Source organism: Drosophila ananassae, chromosome XL (genome assembly GCF_017639315.1).
Source record: "Drosophila ananassae strain 14024-0371.13 chromosome XL, ASM1763931v2, whole genome shotgun sequence".
NCBI lineage: Eukaryota > Metazoa > Arthropoda > Insecta > Diptera > Drosophilidae > Drosophila > Drosophila ananassae.
Genome location: NC_057931.1, coordinates 6,558,774 through 6,571,034, shown reverse-complemented (window position 1 = coordinate 6,571,034; position 12,261 = coordinate 6,558,774). Strand labels below are relative to the sequence as shown.

Below are 12,261 nucleotides of genomic sequence, written 5' to 3'. Positions count from 1 at the left end.
TTACCGGGTTTTTCGAACTCGCCTTATTATGGAATCCGTTTGTCGGAGGGCCTGAGGGGTTAACCCCACCTCTTTATTATTTATTCTTCATTTATTTCTCATTTATTGGGGTTCCGGTTTGGTTGATTTCTTGAATAACTTAATGGGTTCCACTTTCCCCAGCGATTCGATCCAGAACTCCATCTGTCACGGTCGCCATGTCGCCATTTGAAAGATTAGTCCGAGGGCCATGACTGGGGAGCAGTTCTTCGACTTCCATGATGGGTTCTAGGTGGGTTCTCCTCCTCCTCCTTGGGCTATGGATGGCCGAGGAAAGCCGGGGCGATGCCGATCCCTACCTCCTAGACCAAATCGTCCCGTTGGGAGAACTCCTGGGGTTCCAGGAACCAGCGCTGGGTCGAGGTAGGACCACCTCTAGGGTCTGATATCTAAGAGCCACGACTTCCCTCCCACAGATCCCCGAAACCTCAGCAGCTACGACTTCATCGTGGTGGGCGGCGGCACCTCCGGCTGCACCCTGGCCTCCCGCCTCTCGGAGGACCCCCGGCGCTCCGTGGCCCTGATCGAGGCCGGCGGCGTGGAGAACCTGGGTCACCTCACACCCCTGCTGTCCAGCTACACCCAGCTGACCGCCTCCAACTGGGGCTTCAAGTCGGTGCCCCAGAACGCGTCCTGCCTGGGGATGAACCACCGGCAGTGCGCCCTGCCCCGGGGGAAGGTCCTCGGAGGCTCCAGCTCCATCAACACCATGATCTACAACCGGGGGAACCGGAGGGACTACGATGGCTGGGCGGCGGCCGGGAATCCCGGGTGGAGCTACCAGGAGGTGCTGCCCTACTTCCTCAGGAGCGAGAGGGCGCACTTGGAGGGCCTGGAGCAGTCCCCCTACCACAACCACAGCGGGCCACTGAGCGTGGAGTTCGTCCGCTACCGAACCAAACTGGCGGAAGCCTTCGTGGAAGCCGCAGTGGAGGCGGGCCTGCCCCTCACGGACTACAACGGGGAGTCCCAGAACGGGGTCTCCTACGTCCAGGCCACCACCCTGAACGGCAGGAGGCACTCGGCCTACTCCGCCTACATCCAGCCCGTGAGGGATCTGCGTCCCAACCTGCACATCTTCACCTTCGCGAGGGTCACCCGGCTGCTGGTGGACGAGGCCTCCAAGACCGCCTACGGGGTGGAGTTCCTCCACAAGAACCAGAGCTACGTCTTCAGGGCCCTCAAGGAGGTGATCCTCTCGGCCGGGGTCTTCGGCTCGCCCCAGATCCTGATGCTGTCGGGGATCGGGCCGGAGAAGGACCTCAGGGCACTGGGGATACCCCTCGTGCAGGCCCTGCCGGTGGGCCGGAGGATGTACGACCACATCAGCCACTTCGGACCCACCTTCGTGACCAACACCAGCCGGCAGACGAACTACTTCTCGCGGGTCACCACCACCGACGTGCTGTCCTTCTACACCGACTCGAAGGCGGACACCCGGATGAGCTCCATCGGGGGGGTGGAGGCGCTGGCCTTCCTCAAGTCCAACCGCTCGGAGCTGCCGCCGGACTGGCCCGACATCGAGTTCATGATGACCGCCGGGAGCCTGGCCAGCGACGAGGGCACCGGCGTCAAGATGGGCGCCAACTTCAAGGACGAGGTCTACGAGAAGCTCTACAAGGAGCTGGCCAAGAGCGAGCAGGACCACTTCACCCTCCTGGTGATGCTCTTCCACCCCCGGTCTGTGGGTCGCCTGTGGCTGAAGGACCGGAATCCTTTCAGTCCGCCCCAGCTGGACCCGCATTACTACACGGAGGACCGGGACGTGGAGGTGGTCCTGGACGGGATCAAGGCGGCGCTGAGGATCAGCGAGATGCCGGCCCTGCAGAGGATCGGCGCCAGGCTCCTCAACAGGATAGTTCCGGGCTGCGAGGACTTCCAGTTCGCCTCCGACGACTACTGGAGGTGCTCCATCAGGACCCTCTCGTTCACCATCTACCACCAGGTGTCCACCTGCCGGATGGGGCCACGGATTGATCCTCATGCAGTGGTGGACCATCGCCTCAAGGTGCACGGGATGAGGCGACTGCGGGTGGTGGACGCCAGCATAGTTCCCGTCATCCCTGCCGCCCACACCAACGCCGTGGCTTTTATGATTGCCGAGAAGGCGGCGGATATGATACGAGACGAGTGGGGTTCCTCGGATTAGGAGGGTCAAGAGGGCAAGTCCAGGGGTCGTATATAGAGGTCATAATTAGAGGTCAAATCTAGAGGTCAACTTAAGTCTAGAAAATAAATAAATAATATAATTTTAATCAGAATTTTTACTCGAAAAGTAGTTGGTTTCTGGTGGAGCTGTTCCTTTTCAGGACTTAGGAGGTCCTTCTTTTTGAATTTGATAGAATAGTTTGATAATCTATTCTATATCTTAGAAATATTATATCTTTTTTGTGCAATCCTCTTCGCTTTTAGTCCCATTTTTTCAGGGACATCCGACTTACAGAACAGAAGGTCTGAAGTTCAAAAAGTGATAATATTTCTGCTTCCTGAAGTGTTTCGAACTTATGACTTGAGATCTTGAAGATCACTTATCTCATCATCCCGATGAAACAGAGTATATAGAGTATATGGAGTCCTGCAGAGTGAAGTTGTGGAATCCCAGGGGGGGATAACTAATCCATTGATACGCCCCTAATGGCATTACTTAACCGCCCAGCCGGCAAAAAGGGGTAGAGCTCTTTGACTTGGCGAGTTAATTAAATAGTTAATTAAATTACCTTAACGAGTCGCGTTTGTTGCATTCGTACTTGGGCTTGGGGTTTTCTTTTCCCCAAAAAGGACTCAGGTTGGGGATTCTGGGGGGCGGCCTCTGGGGGTTGCGCTCAGAGTGCATTAACCCACACAGCCCGATAGGGGTTGAAAAGCGGCTGAAACTCAAAACAAAAACAGAGTAACCTCAGGGGGTGGTTTGCCGTTCGCATCAGGACTCGAAAAAGGATGCTGCTGGTGGGCAGGGGGTGGTGGTTGCATACAAGTGGTTATCACTGTCTCAGCCTACTCCCTCCTGTATGTATTTCTCAAAAAAAAAACAAAAAAATATCAATATGCATCTGGAGGCATCAGGACATGGTGGAGTGTCCTGTTTCTGTGCCGCCGGCGGAAGTTTTTCCTTCGCCCAAGGGGCTACAAGGAAGGACAATAGAGTGCCAGGAAAATTGTAATATTTCCGGTTCTATAGAATTATAGAACTTCTTGGGTTTTCAGAAGGTGATTCATACTTTTTTTCTTAAAAATTTTTAAACAAAGTACTTGAAATGATTCAATAATTATTTTTATACCATTTTTTATTGAAATACTTTCACATTTAAATGCAAATCTTCATAAATTTGTATTTCTTAAGTTTAATGAACATTTCAAAACTGGTTTTTGGACTTTGGAGCTTAAAAATATCAAATAATATATATATTAAATATATTTCAATAAATAACCCCTGGGAACTGTACTTAAATTAATTATATTAGTCTGGAGGCAAAAAAAGCGTCAAAATTGGGGATCTGTACGGAACTGTAGGGTGGAGCTTAAACTCTTAACTCTTTTAAGGGGTTACATGGCTTTCACGGTTTAAAAAATTATATTTTTCAGATTTCAAAAAGATTCAACTTAAAATTAATTTTTCTCAATTTTTTCTTAAAAAATAATAATAGAAAAAAAAACCTATTTTTTTTACCCGTGAAACCCTGGTAACCCCTTAAAAGGATTAAGCATTAGAGGCATTTTTTTCCCAGTCACAGGCAGGATCAAAGGCAAGTCATGTGAGAGTCGCAACCCTGCATTCTGTATATCCTGTGTGTCCTGTCAACATGCGGTTTCCTAATTGCACCATTTCAGTCGAAATCAGTCAACAGGCGACCAGAAAAGGGGGTTAAGGACTACATACCAGGAGCATGAGAGGGTTAAAAGGGGGGGCGCCTGGCTATGAGAGTTGTAATAATATAAAGGGGGAGGTAGAGAGGTAGGGGGAGGAAAGTGGCTTACCTGAAACAATTAACGCCTCATTGGGACCCGTTGTGTGTATATTGCCCATGGTCGAGGTTGCCCTTAGATCTCTTCCTCTTCTACGTCGACTTTATAATAACGGTATTTCCTCCTTAATCGAAAGCTTCGCTGGAAAAGTTCTGCCGCGAAAAAATAAAAACACACACACACGACAAACAAACACACACGACAAATAAAAAAATTATTAATATTTTATTTATTATTTTTTTTTTTATTTTATTTTAAGAGAATATTTGAGTATTTTTAAAGAATTTGTACATTTTAATATTATTTTTTTTTTTAATTTCTTAAAAACTTCTCAAATATCACTTTAAAATAATTATTTTAATTATTTCATTGTTTAATCATTAATTAGATAGCACTTTCTCTCAGTGCATATCCACATAGATAGCTTTTAATGGCTATGCCCTCATTTTCCAAAGCAGCCCGCGAGTATGCTACAAATTTTGTTTCTCGATTAGAATCGAGCACGCGCGCGCCCTATTGTTGTTGCTTTTTAGCTTGCTTTGTTTTTTTTTTGTTTATTTTTATTGTTTTTTGTTTTTATTTTTTTTTTTTTGCTATTTCTACTCTTAGTTCTCGGTTATTTTTTTGTTTTTGTTTTATATCGCATTTATTGAAAGCTCTCGACACGGGGCGGCGTCCCCAACAAGAACAACAACACGAACAACAACACAAAACTTAACGATATCGGACACTTGTTCGTCATATTTTTATGTACTGTACTGTACTGTACTGTGTGGAGTGTAGGAATATTGTATACAATTATGGACCCGATCGAATAAGAATTTCTAAAGACTACAAGTTAAACTAAGAAGATGAAGAACGAGAAATTCTTTTATGGCAAGCCACTTGATAGTGATTTTTTTTGCTTTTTATTCGCGGGCTTTTATCAAGGTTCGAATATATAATTTGGGAGCAGATAGAAACGAAATTTCAAAAATAGCATAGAACTTAATGGGGGGGTAAAAGGGGGTTCAAAGGGGGGAGGGTGGCGGTGGGTGACGGCGTCGCATGACGTAAGCATGTGAGTGTGTGTGTACGTAAGGGAGTAAACTTTTGGGGAGATGATGGTGAGAAGAGGAGAAAAGAGAAGAGAAGAGAAGAGAACGTTATCAATGAGCTCATCACTTTTCTTTTCACTTGAGGACACTGAGCGAAATCAGATTCTACAATAAAGAGAAGTAACACACACACACACACACACTTGAAAATAACCCTTAGTTGGGATTCTGGTTTGGAATCTGATTGGAGGGTTGCTGGAACCGGAGAAACTGGAGGTAAACAAAGTTTTGTTATTGCCGCTTGCTTTGTTGTTGCTGTACTCCAGTGGGGGGAAAATCCATGAGATACACGAATTGCATTTGTTTATCAGTCTATTAGTTTATTAGTCATTTACACACTAAGCAACCGGCGTCGCTCAAACAACAACAAAATGGCCGTGGGCGGAATCCCAAACAGCATCCACAGGCTGGTAGCCGATTCTTTTCGTTTTTAATTGATTTTCACTCACACCCACAATAAGAAAAATATATATAAAAAAATTAAGGAAACTTTGACGGACGCGTCTAATTGGTTTTTTTTTTAATGCCAATTTGTTAAATCACAAACTTTTAAACAAAATCTGTTTAACGTAAAAACGTAAACGAATTCCGCAATTTAGCGCACCACAAACCAAACTCACAGTAAATATTAGCGATGGCAATAAAATCTAGAGCTGTTCTAGAGGCTGTCTGTTTCGGATATATCGATAGGTAATGCCACTATCGATAGGTCGCATTGAACCATCCCTACTGGTTACATTTGTGTGTAACTATTGTGGATGTAAACAAATAGTGAAGAGGCGCAATTACAATGTCCCGAGGCGGAGAACTGGTCTTTAAAACGAAGAAAACCTCGGAAAAGATATCGGAGAACATACACATATTCGCCAATGACCCGTCGTTGGCGTTTTTCCGGGTCCAGGAGCATGTACGGAAGGTGTCACCAGCGATTTTCGAGAAGCGCGATGAGGTATTCCAGCTGCAGAACAAACTGCAGGGCCACTGCTACGACATGGAATACGGAATTCAGTATGTGTCAACCTCGACAGCTACCCAAGAGTCCTTAACCATAATTTCCGTGAAACCCCTTTCCACAGAGCCCTGCGCACCATCGAGAAATCAGAGAGCGTTTTCGATAACATACAGGAGATGATTAAGGCTTCAATATTCCTGAAACAGCAACTACGATACGAGGAAAACCGCAAGAAGATTAAAAAGGAAAGCACCAAATCATCGGTCTACAAGCGTTTCTCAGCTCACCTCGCCCTCGATCTGCCCGAATTGCCCGATTTTGGGGGAGTTATGAGGGAGACCAGTCAACGGATGGAGAACATCATTGGTCCTACGGCGGCAACAGGACGTTCAGAGGCTCAAACAACTCAGTCCAGTAATCCTGGAGAGCTCCAAAGATCCTATACCACACTCCACTAGTTAGCCATAAAAATTGCATTAATGTATATACATAGAATAAAATGTTATTATAGTACAGGGATTAGTTATCTCTTTTATATTTATTTTATGATCTTTTTGCGGAAAAATACACTTAATTTATAGTTTAAATTCCAAAAATACAAAAGCAACCTTAGAAATAACAGTCCAATACCATAAGTGTCATCACCAAACTATCGATATCTTCCACCTGACACGGCGTCTCATCTCTAGTCGCTCGCTTCAAATTAGATAAGTGCAAGGAAATCCAGCGGCCCTCGAGAAAATGAACAGAATTTGCCAGAGCCTGTTGCGTCAGAGCTATGCAGGAGCCGCGCATCATATGCGACCGGCAGCTGCCAGTCCGGCAGCCACTGCATTGAAATCATTGTCAGCGTTGCGGTTCTATTCCGCGGATGCGGCTGCTCCGCCGGCTGCCGTGGACAAGGCAACGCTGGACAAGCTGGTGCGCACCAACAAGGTGGTCATTTTCATGAAGGGCAATCCCCAGCAGCCACGATGCGGCTTTAGCAACGCTGTGGTCCAGATCCTGCGCATGCACGGCGTTCAGTACGATGCCCACGATGTTCTCCAAAACGAGGCGCTTCGTCAAGGTAAGAATTTCATCATCCCATGAGATGTTATACCTTCTGACAATATCTTTGGATACCTACAGGCGTCAAGGACTACACAGACTGGCCAACCATTCCCCAGGTATTCATTGATGGCGAATTCGTTGGCGGTTGCGATATTTTACTCCAAATGCACCAAAGCGGTGATCTTATCGAGGAACTCAAGAAAGTAGGCATCGTATCGGAGCTACTGAAGGCGGAGGAATCGAAAAAGGCGGCGGGGTCCAAGGAGGAGGCCAAATAGTGTCCCAGCAGAGCACCAAAAGATCAAAGACCTTAATCTATGTGTTAGCCACGCAACGTTTTTATTATTAAATGTTTAACTATTAATGAAAACCCAAAAACTAGTGTTTTAGGGATTAGTTCGTCTCGCATCGATCTTCTGGAGTTCGGCGAGGATCCGACTGCGTGCCTGCAGAGGATCTCTGACCTGCAGGAGCTCAAAACACTGTCGCTGGCATCCAGGGTCTCTCATATTGGCCAGAATCTCCATCAGACTGTCGGCAATGGAGTGGCGCATTCGGTCCTCGGAGGGCATGGGCCGTGTTTTCTTCTTGGGACGACGACCCACCGACTTCTGGGAGGCTTCAGTGTCAAGGTCTTGACTTGGCGGCACCTCTTGGGAGTTCTCCGGGAGGTGTAGGGTCTCCTTCTGGTCATGCTTTGGTTGGGAATCCTGTTTTGGCAGCTCTTCCTGAAGAGAGAACTGGAATTTTTTTAATATTTTATTGAGTTTTTTAGATTAAATCTTACATTTTGAACCTTAATATCGTTGGGATTGTCGATTTGTGTAAAGATAGCTTCATGCTGTGGGTTTAGTTCTGAAAACTGATCCATTTTATCCATGCTAGCATTATCCAGGATCTTAAATCTATATAATTATTTCTTTATATTGTTTTTTATGTTTTAAGTACAAAAGTACGAGCAATTATTTATAATTTCTATGCCCAACTGCCAATAGCACATTTTTTGAATATTTTGTGAGAAATCTGGAAGCTAACAGTTATTTTAAAGAAGCTTATCTTTAACCCTTGGGCGGGACTATCTCTCTATCTATCTATGTATCTCTCTCCTACTTGAATCGGTGGACTATAGCGTAGTAGATAGGTGACGAAAGCTATCGGAGTCTAGATACTATAATACAGATTTTTCTTGTTAATTTTTTTAAATTTCTAGATTAATCCCATTTTTAATATAAATATTAAATTAACTGAAGTATTTTAAGAAACCGTTATTTCAAAGAAGCTTAACTTTAATCCTAGAGTGGTGTTCTTTATTTTTTGCTATCTATCTCTCTCTTACTCGTATAAGTCCACTAATAAGCAGACAGCTGTCCAAGTAGGTGACGAAACTAGCTATATTCTCATCATTTTTATTATTTTTAATTGTATATAAAGTTAAATAGCTTTAAAATTATTCCCAGTTTAGTTCCTTGATTAAAAATAATATAAATTTTCTTTTGATTTCACAATTTTGATTTATTTAAATATACATAGCGATATATTTATATATATATTTATATTTATATAAAGTATTAAGTTACAATATAATACATATTGATTTAGTTGGTGTTTTGAATTTTGTTTCTTGTTTCTCGCTATCCCCGATTTATGTTAACATCGATTGCTTGTCGTTTGTCGTTTTTCGTTTTGTCGGTTTATATTTTTTAGATTATTTATTAATTATTAAATTTATTATTTTAGGCCGATGCTGCCGGACTGATGGGTGTATGAATGTGGTAGTATAACGAAATAAAAAAAACTTATGCGATAACTTGCTTATTAGTTAACAATAATAATCAAAAAGGTGTTAAAAGCGATATGCCATGTATGTAAAGTGTCTCATTATCTGTTTTTTTTTCTGTTTTTCTTCCCATAACTTTCCTATATGTTTTTTTTTTTTTTATATATAATACTTCTTCTAGAGTTCAGCTTTAATGATAACCCGGTATGTGGAACGTTCACACAATGGAGGACTTGTCCAGAAAGGAGGAGGTGTCCAGCAGATACTCGCTGCTGCTGCTCAGGATGTCGTACAGCTGGTGGGGAGCATCACCGGCAATGGGATTCCCGAAGGGGAAGAACGACGATAGCGTCGATAGCTGCAGATTCCCGCTCACCGAGTTCAGGCCGTTGGTGGGCGTGGCCGTCATCGTCACCTTCTTGCGACGCTCCACCCCGTCCACATACTCCACCGCCTCGTCCTCCTTCTGGGACGTCTGCTGGCCGCCTACCGGCTGCCTGGAATCGCCAGTGGCCTCATAGTACGCATCGGGCAGGTCATCGAAGTTCTGGAACTCCAGACACCGCTGCACCTTAGCTATATTGCTCAGCAGCAGGCGATGGTAGAGATCCACCTGGGACTGGCCACCGCCACGAATGTCCAGGACCGGCAGCCACCTGTAGTAGCACTGTTCCCACACGGACAGATCGAAGATGCGGTGTGCCGGCTGCAGGAAGCGATCTCGCGGCACCAACGACGCCGTCACGAACAGCTGCGGGTTGATGGTGTTCCGTGAGGGCGTTGACGTGGCACTGGGTGCCGCCCCGCCGGCGACTCGGCCGCCCACAGCCTGGGAACGACGGTGCGCGACCAGGCCCTGACCGCTGAGATCACCGCGCTGGCGCTGGTACAGCGGGTTGGTGAAAAACATCTTGTCCTTGTCGGAGAACTGCTCGCCCCAGTCCCAGACGGGTCGGAGCACTAGCTGCGAGTCCAGGTGCGCCTTGGTGCGCTGGGCCTGGGTGTCGAACTGGAAGGTATCGAAGATGGGCATGAAACAGGCGTCCCACAGCGTGGTGAGGTACGTTTGCGAGAACTCGAACTCGTCCTGGAACTGTTGCTGCAGCTGCCACACACAGTCGAGGAATAGCAGGAACACCGGACTCTGTTCGCTCTCCTGGAGCTCACTGTTGCTGCCAGAGCTCTGGGTGGGATAGACATGTCCCAGACGGCGCTGGAACGGATGCTCCAGGGCCACCCATTCCTTTTGAATCAGCGACTGGAAGCCATCGATGCTCCGGAAGTGAGGATCAAGCAGGAGCTGGGTCAGACTACTAATCACACAGCAGAGATCCCGGCCGTTGGACTCCTGGAGGACACAGGTGACGCCGTTGCGAAGGAAGGCGGCCGCCTCACTGGCGGATCGAAGACACAGCGATACGTAGAACAGCCAGTTGGTCTTCTCCAACAGGGCGAGGTACTTGTCGTCTTGCAGCATAAACTTCTCGGGTGTTTCCGGCGTGCACAGGCGCCGCAGCTTCTGGTAGGCCCTGAGCACGTCCTGGGTGCTCGGCAGCTGATCCGTCAGCTGCATCAGCTTGAGATGCCGTCCGCCCTCACACTTCCGCACCAGCTCCAGCATAATGTTCTCCGACTTGGTGTCCTGCTGCGCCGCCGGCTGCAGCTCGGCCAGGCGGACCAGCGAGGCGGCTTTGTCGCCATAGCTATACACCCAAAAGGCAGCTCGTGAATCGCAAAAGGCACGCGACAAATCGAGGAATCGCTCCACGGTGCAGCTCTTCGGTATTACGAAGTGTGGCGGCACCGTATACTTTCCCACATGGAGGGGATTCTGGAGCAGCTTGACACTGGCACTGCTCACCACCTGCCACTCGGTGGCGCCGCATCGGATCAGCTCCCTGGCCCAGTCGTTCTTTGTGGCGTACATGCTGGTACCGGTGGCACCCATCGTCGAGTAGTACTGCTCCTTGTGCGCATAGGCGAAGCTCAGGTCGTGCCGCATCGGATAGGCGAAGCGGACGAGAGCCGAAGCTATCAGCTTGCCATGATCGCTGGCGCCGCTTAGCTTCGAGTCCTGCTGCTGGAAGGCGAACTTCAGCAACCGGAAATTCTTGCAAACAATGTGCAGGGCAGCGATCCGGCCGCTGATGTTGTGCTGCTTGAAGGGCTCTAGTTTCTTGCGGCGATTGACGGCGCCAGCCATGCGCGCCGCCTGCAGCGCACTGGCCGCCCGTCCCAGCTCCGCAATCGTGTAGATCTGATCGATGTTGTTCAGTGTGATCTCATTGCGTCCCAGGTAGGCGTTCTCCTGGTACAGGTCACTCAGTGGCGGTGTCGCGTACGGATTCCTTTTCGAGTGGAGCGGCACAAAGGCCAGCTTAAAGTTGGTAACGCTCAGCAGACCGAAGGTGGCCTCGGCGGATGAGCCGGCCGAGTCCATTGGATCGATGGCGGAGTACATGTAGGCGGGGGCCGAGGCAACAATCTGTTCGCCTTGCAGTAGACGTGGCTTGGCCGCATGTACGTCCCGCAGATCGCTGGGCAGGCACCATTCATTGGTGGCGGCACTGGCGCGCAGATCGCCCGGCAGCGGTGCCACATAGCTGGTGAAGGTGTTGCGCTTATGATGGTCATCGCCCCCGCTACCAAGTCCACCAAGTCCGCTTAATCCACCGAATCCACCGCCGATACCGCCTCCCCCACCTCCACCTCCACCTCCGCCGCCGCCGGTGGCCATGCCCCGTACGTTGATGGAATATTCAATTATTTGCTACTTCCTGTCTGACGACGATGTTTGCTGCTGGCGGCTGGTCTGCTGGCTGCCTGCTGGCTCCCACCCGTCTCTGGCCGTCGTCTGTCGCACAAAAACAAAAGCATATGATGGGGTGGCACGGGTGGGTGTCGGGTGTCCAGCCACAAAAGAGAGAATATGGAAAAAAGAAACCGAATTAGAATTATCGCAATGATAAACTTTATCAGTTCTCACACAAAAAACACAAAAAAATAATAACTCACCGTTCGGATTACCTGTGCCCCCCACTGTAGGTGTGTGTGTGGTGTGTTGTGCGTGTGTGCGTGTGGGAGCGATCACTGGATGTTCTTGGTGTTTTTGTCGCTTTTTATTACCCGCTGCTGCTGCTGATCATCCGCCTGCCTCTTCTGGCTGCACACACTTCTCCGGTGGCCGCACCAATGCAATGTGCATTTATTTATTTATTTTACCCTCGCCTGTCGCCAGAAAGTTATTATTAAATGCCACTAACACGCACGCACACACACACGCACGCATGACACTGGCTCAGTGTGACCATCTACCATCCAATATTTTTTGGTATTTTTTTTCGGCGATAAAAATGAGTCACCTGACAAACATTATACAA

The 12,261-nt window shown here is 47.8% G+C and overlaps 6 protein-coding genes across 14 annotated transcripts in view; 3 read left to right on the top strand and 3 right to left on the bottom strand.

Annotated features, from left to right (window-relative positions):
• The window catches only part of LOC6502243 (flotillin-2), a 105,585-nt gene extending 99,788 nt beyond the window's left edge, over positions 1–5,797 (bottom strand). For 3 of the 7 annotated variants that reach the window (XM_044717061.1, XM_044717067.1, XM_044717068.1), the window contains exons 1-2: positions 5,549–5,757; positions 4,015–4,154 (exon numbers count right to left, since the gene is read on the bottom strand). In XM_044717061.1, coding sequence (XP_044572996.1) covers positions 4,015–4,063 — 49 coding nt within the window. In that variant the 5' untranslated portion in view covers positions 4,064–4,154; positions 5,549–5,757. Of the gene's footprint in view, positions 1–4,014; positions 4,155–5,548 lie in introns of all 7 variants that reach the window. The other 4 variants (XM_044717065.1, XM_044717063.1, XM_044717066.1 and 1 more) reach the window with 4 other exon arrangements.
• On the top strand, positions 303–2,294 carry LOC26514432 (glucose dehydrogenase [FAD, quinone]). Its single transcript, XM_014904547.2, has 2 exons — positions 303–402; positions 456–2,294. Exons 1-2 carry the CDS (start codon positions 303–305, stop codon positions 2,186–2,188), a joined length of 1,833 nt encoding a protein of 610 aa, XP_014760033.2. The 3' UTR covers positions 2,189–2,294.
• Positions 5,788–6,570, top strand: LOC6502196 (BLOC-1-related complex subunit 8 homolog). Its single transcript, XM_001966017.4, has 2 exons — positions 5,788–6,107; positions 6,176–6,570. Exons 1-2 carry the CDS (start codon positions 5,890–5,892, stop codon positions 6,507–6,509), a joined length of 552 nt encoding a protein of 183 aa, XP_001966053.1. The 5' UTR covers positions 5,788–5,889; the 3' UTR covers positions 6,510–6,570.
• A 130-nt stretch (positions 6,571–6,700) lies between these two features.
• LOC6502197 (glutaredoxin-related protein 5, mitochondrial) lies at positions 6,701–7,482 on the top strand. Its single transcript, XM_001966016.4, has 2 exons — positions 6,701–7,120; positions 7,183–7,482. Exons 1-2 carry the CDS (start codon positions 6,793–6,795, stop codon positions 7,380–7,382), a joined length of 528 nt encoding a protein of 175 aa, XP_001966052.1. The 5' UTR covers positions 6,701–6,792; the 3' UTR covers positions 7,383–7,482.
• On the bottom strand, positions 7,421–8,155 carry LOC6502242. Of its 3 annotated transcripts, none has more exons than XM_032452834.1 (2): positions 7,901–8,155; positions 7,421–7,844 (listed from the first exon to the last, which is right to left on the bottom strand). In XM_032452834.1, exons 1-2 carry the CDS (start codon positions 7,982–7,984, stop codon positions 7,491–7,493), a joined length of 438 nt encoding a protein of 145 aa, XP_032308725.1. In that variant the 5' UTR covers positions 7,985–8,155; the 3' UTR covers positions 7,421–7,490. The 3 variants fall into 3 exon arrangements, with proteins under 3 accessions (XP_032308725.1, XP_014759974.1, XP_001966051.1); XM_014904488.3 differs by having other exon boundaries at positions 7,892–8,153; XM_001966015.4 differs by having other exon boundaries at positions 7,421–7,832; positions 7,892–8,153.
• Positions 8,156–8,590: 435 nt separating this feature from the next.
• Positions 8,591–12,211, bottom strand: LOC6502241 (myotubularin-related protein 10-B). Its single transcript, XM_001966014.4, has 2 exons — positions 11,897–12,211; positions 8,591–11,735 (listed from the first exon to the last, which is right to left on the bottom strand). Exon 2 carries the CDS (start codon positions 11,616–11,618, stop codon positions 9,099–9,101), a length of 2,520 nt encoding a protein of 839 aa, XP_001966050.1. The 5' UTR covers positions 11,619–11,735; positions 11,897–12,211; the 3' UTR covers positions 8,591–9,098.
• Between the last annotated feature and the right edge of the window lie 50 nt (positions 12,212–12,261).

Excerpts from the sequence above, each read along its gene's own strand:
- LOC6502242 (XM_014904488.3), bottom strand. The coding sequence starts at position 7,984 with ATGGATAAAATGGATCAGTTTTCAGAACTAAACCCACAGCATGAAGCT. Across the intron at positions 7,845-7,891 it reads ACGATATTAAGGTTCAAAAT|TTCTCTCTTCAGGAAGAGCT; the intron begins GTAAGATTTAAT and ends AAAAAATTCCAG.
- LOC26514432 (XM_014904547.2), top strand. The coding sequence starts at position 303 with ATGGCCGAGGAAAGCCGGGGCGATGCCGATCCCTACCTCCTAGACCAA. Across the intron at positions 403-455 it reads GGAACCAGCGCTGGGTCGAG|ATCCCCGAAACCTCAGCAGC; the intron begins GTAGGACCACCT and ends TCCCTCCCACAG.
- LOC6502197 (XM_001966016.4), top strand. The coding sequence starts at position 6,793 with ATGAACAGAATTTGCCAGAGCCTGTTGCGTCAGAGCTATGCAGGAGCC. Across the intron at positions 7,121-7,182 it reads AAACGAGGCGCTTCGTCAAG|GCGTCAAGGACTACACAGAC; the intron begins GTAAGAATTTCA and ends GGATACCTACAG.
- LOC6502196 (XM_001966017.4), top strand. The coding sequence starts at position 5,890 with ATGTCCCGAGGCGGAGAACTGGTCTTTAAAACGAAGAAAACCTCGGAA. Across the intron at positions 6,108-6,175 it reads GACATGGAATACGGAATTCA|AGCCCTGCGCACCATCGAGA; the intron begins GTATGTGTCAAC and ends CCCTTTCCACAG.
- LOC6502241 (XM_001966014.4), bottom strand. The coding sequence starts at position 11,618 with ATGGCCACCGGCGGCGGCGGAGGTGGAGGTGGAGGTGGGGGAGGCGGT.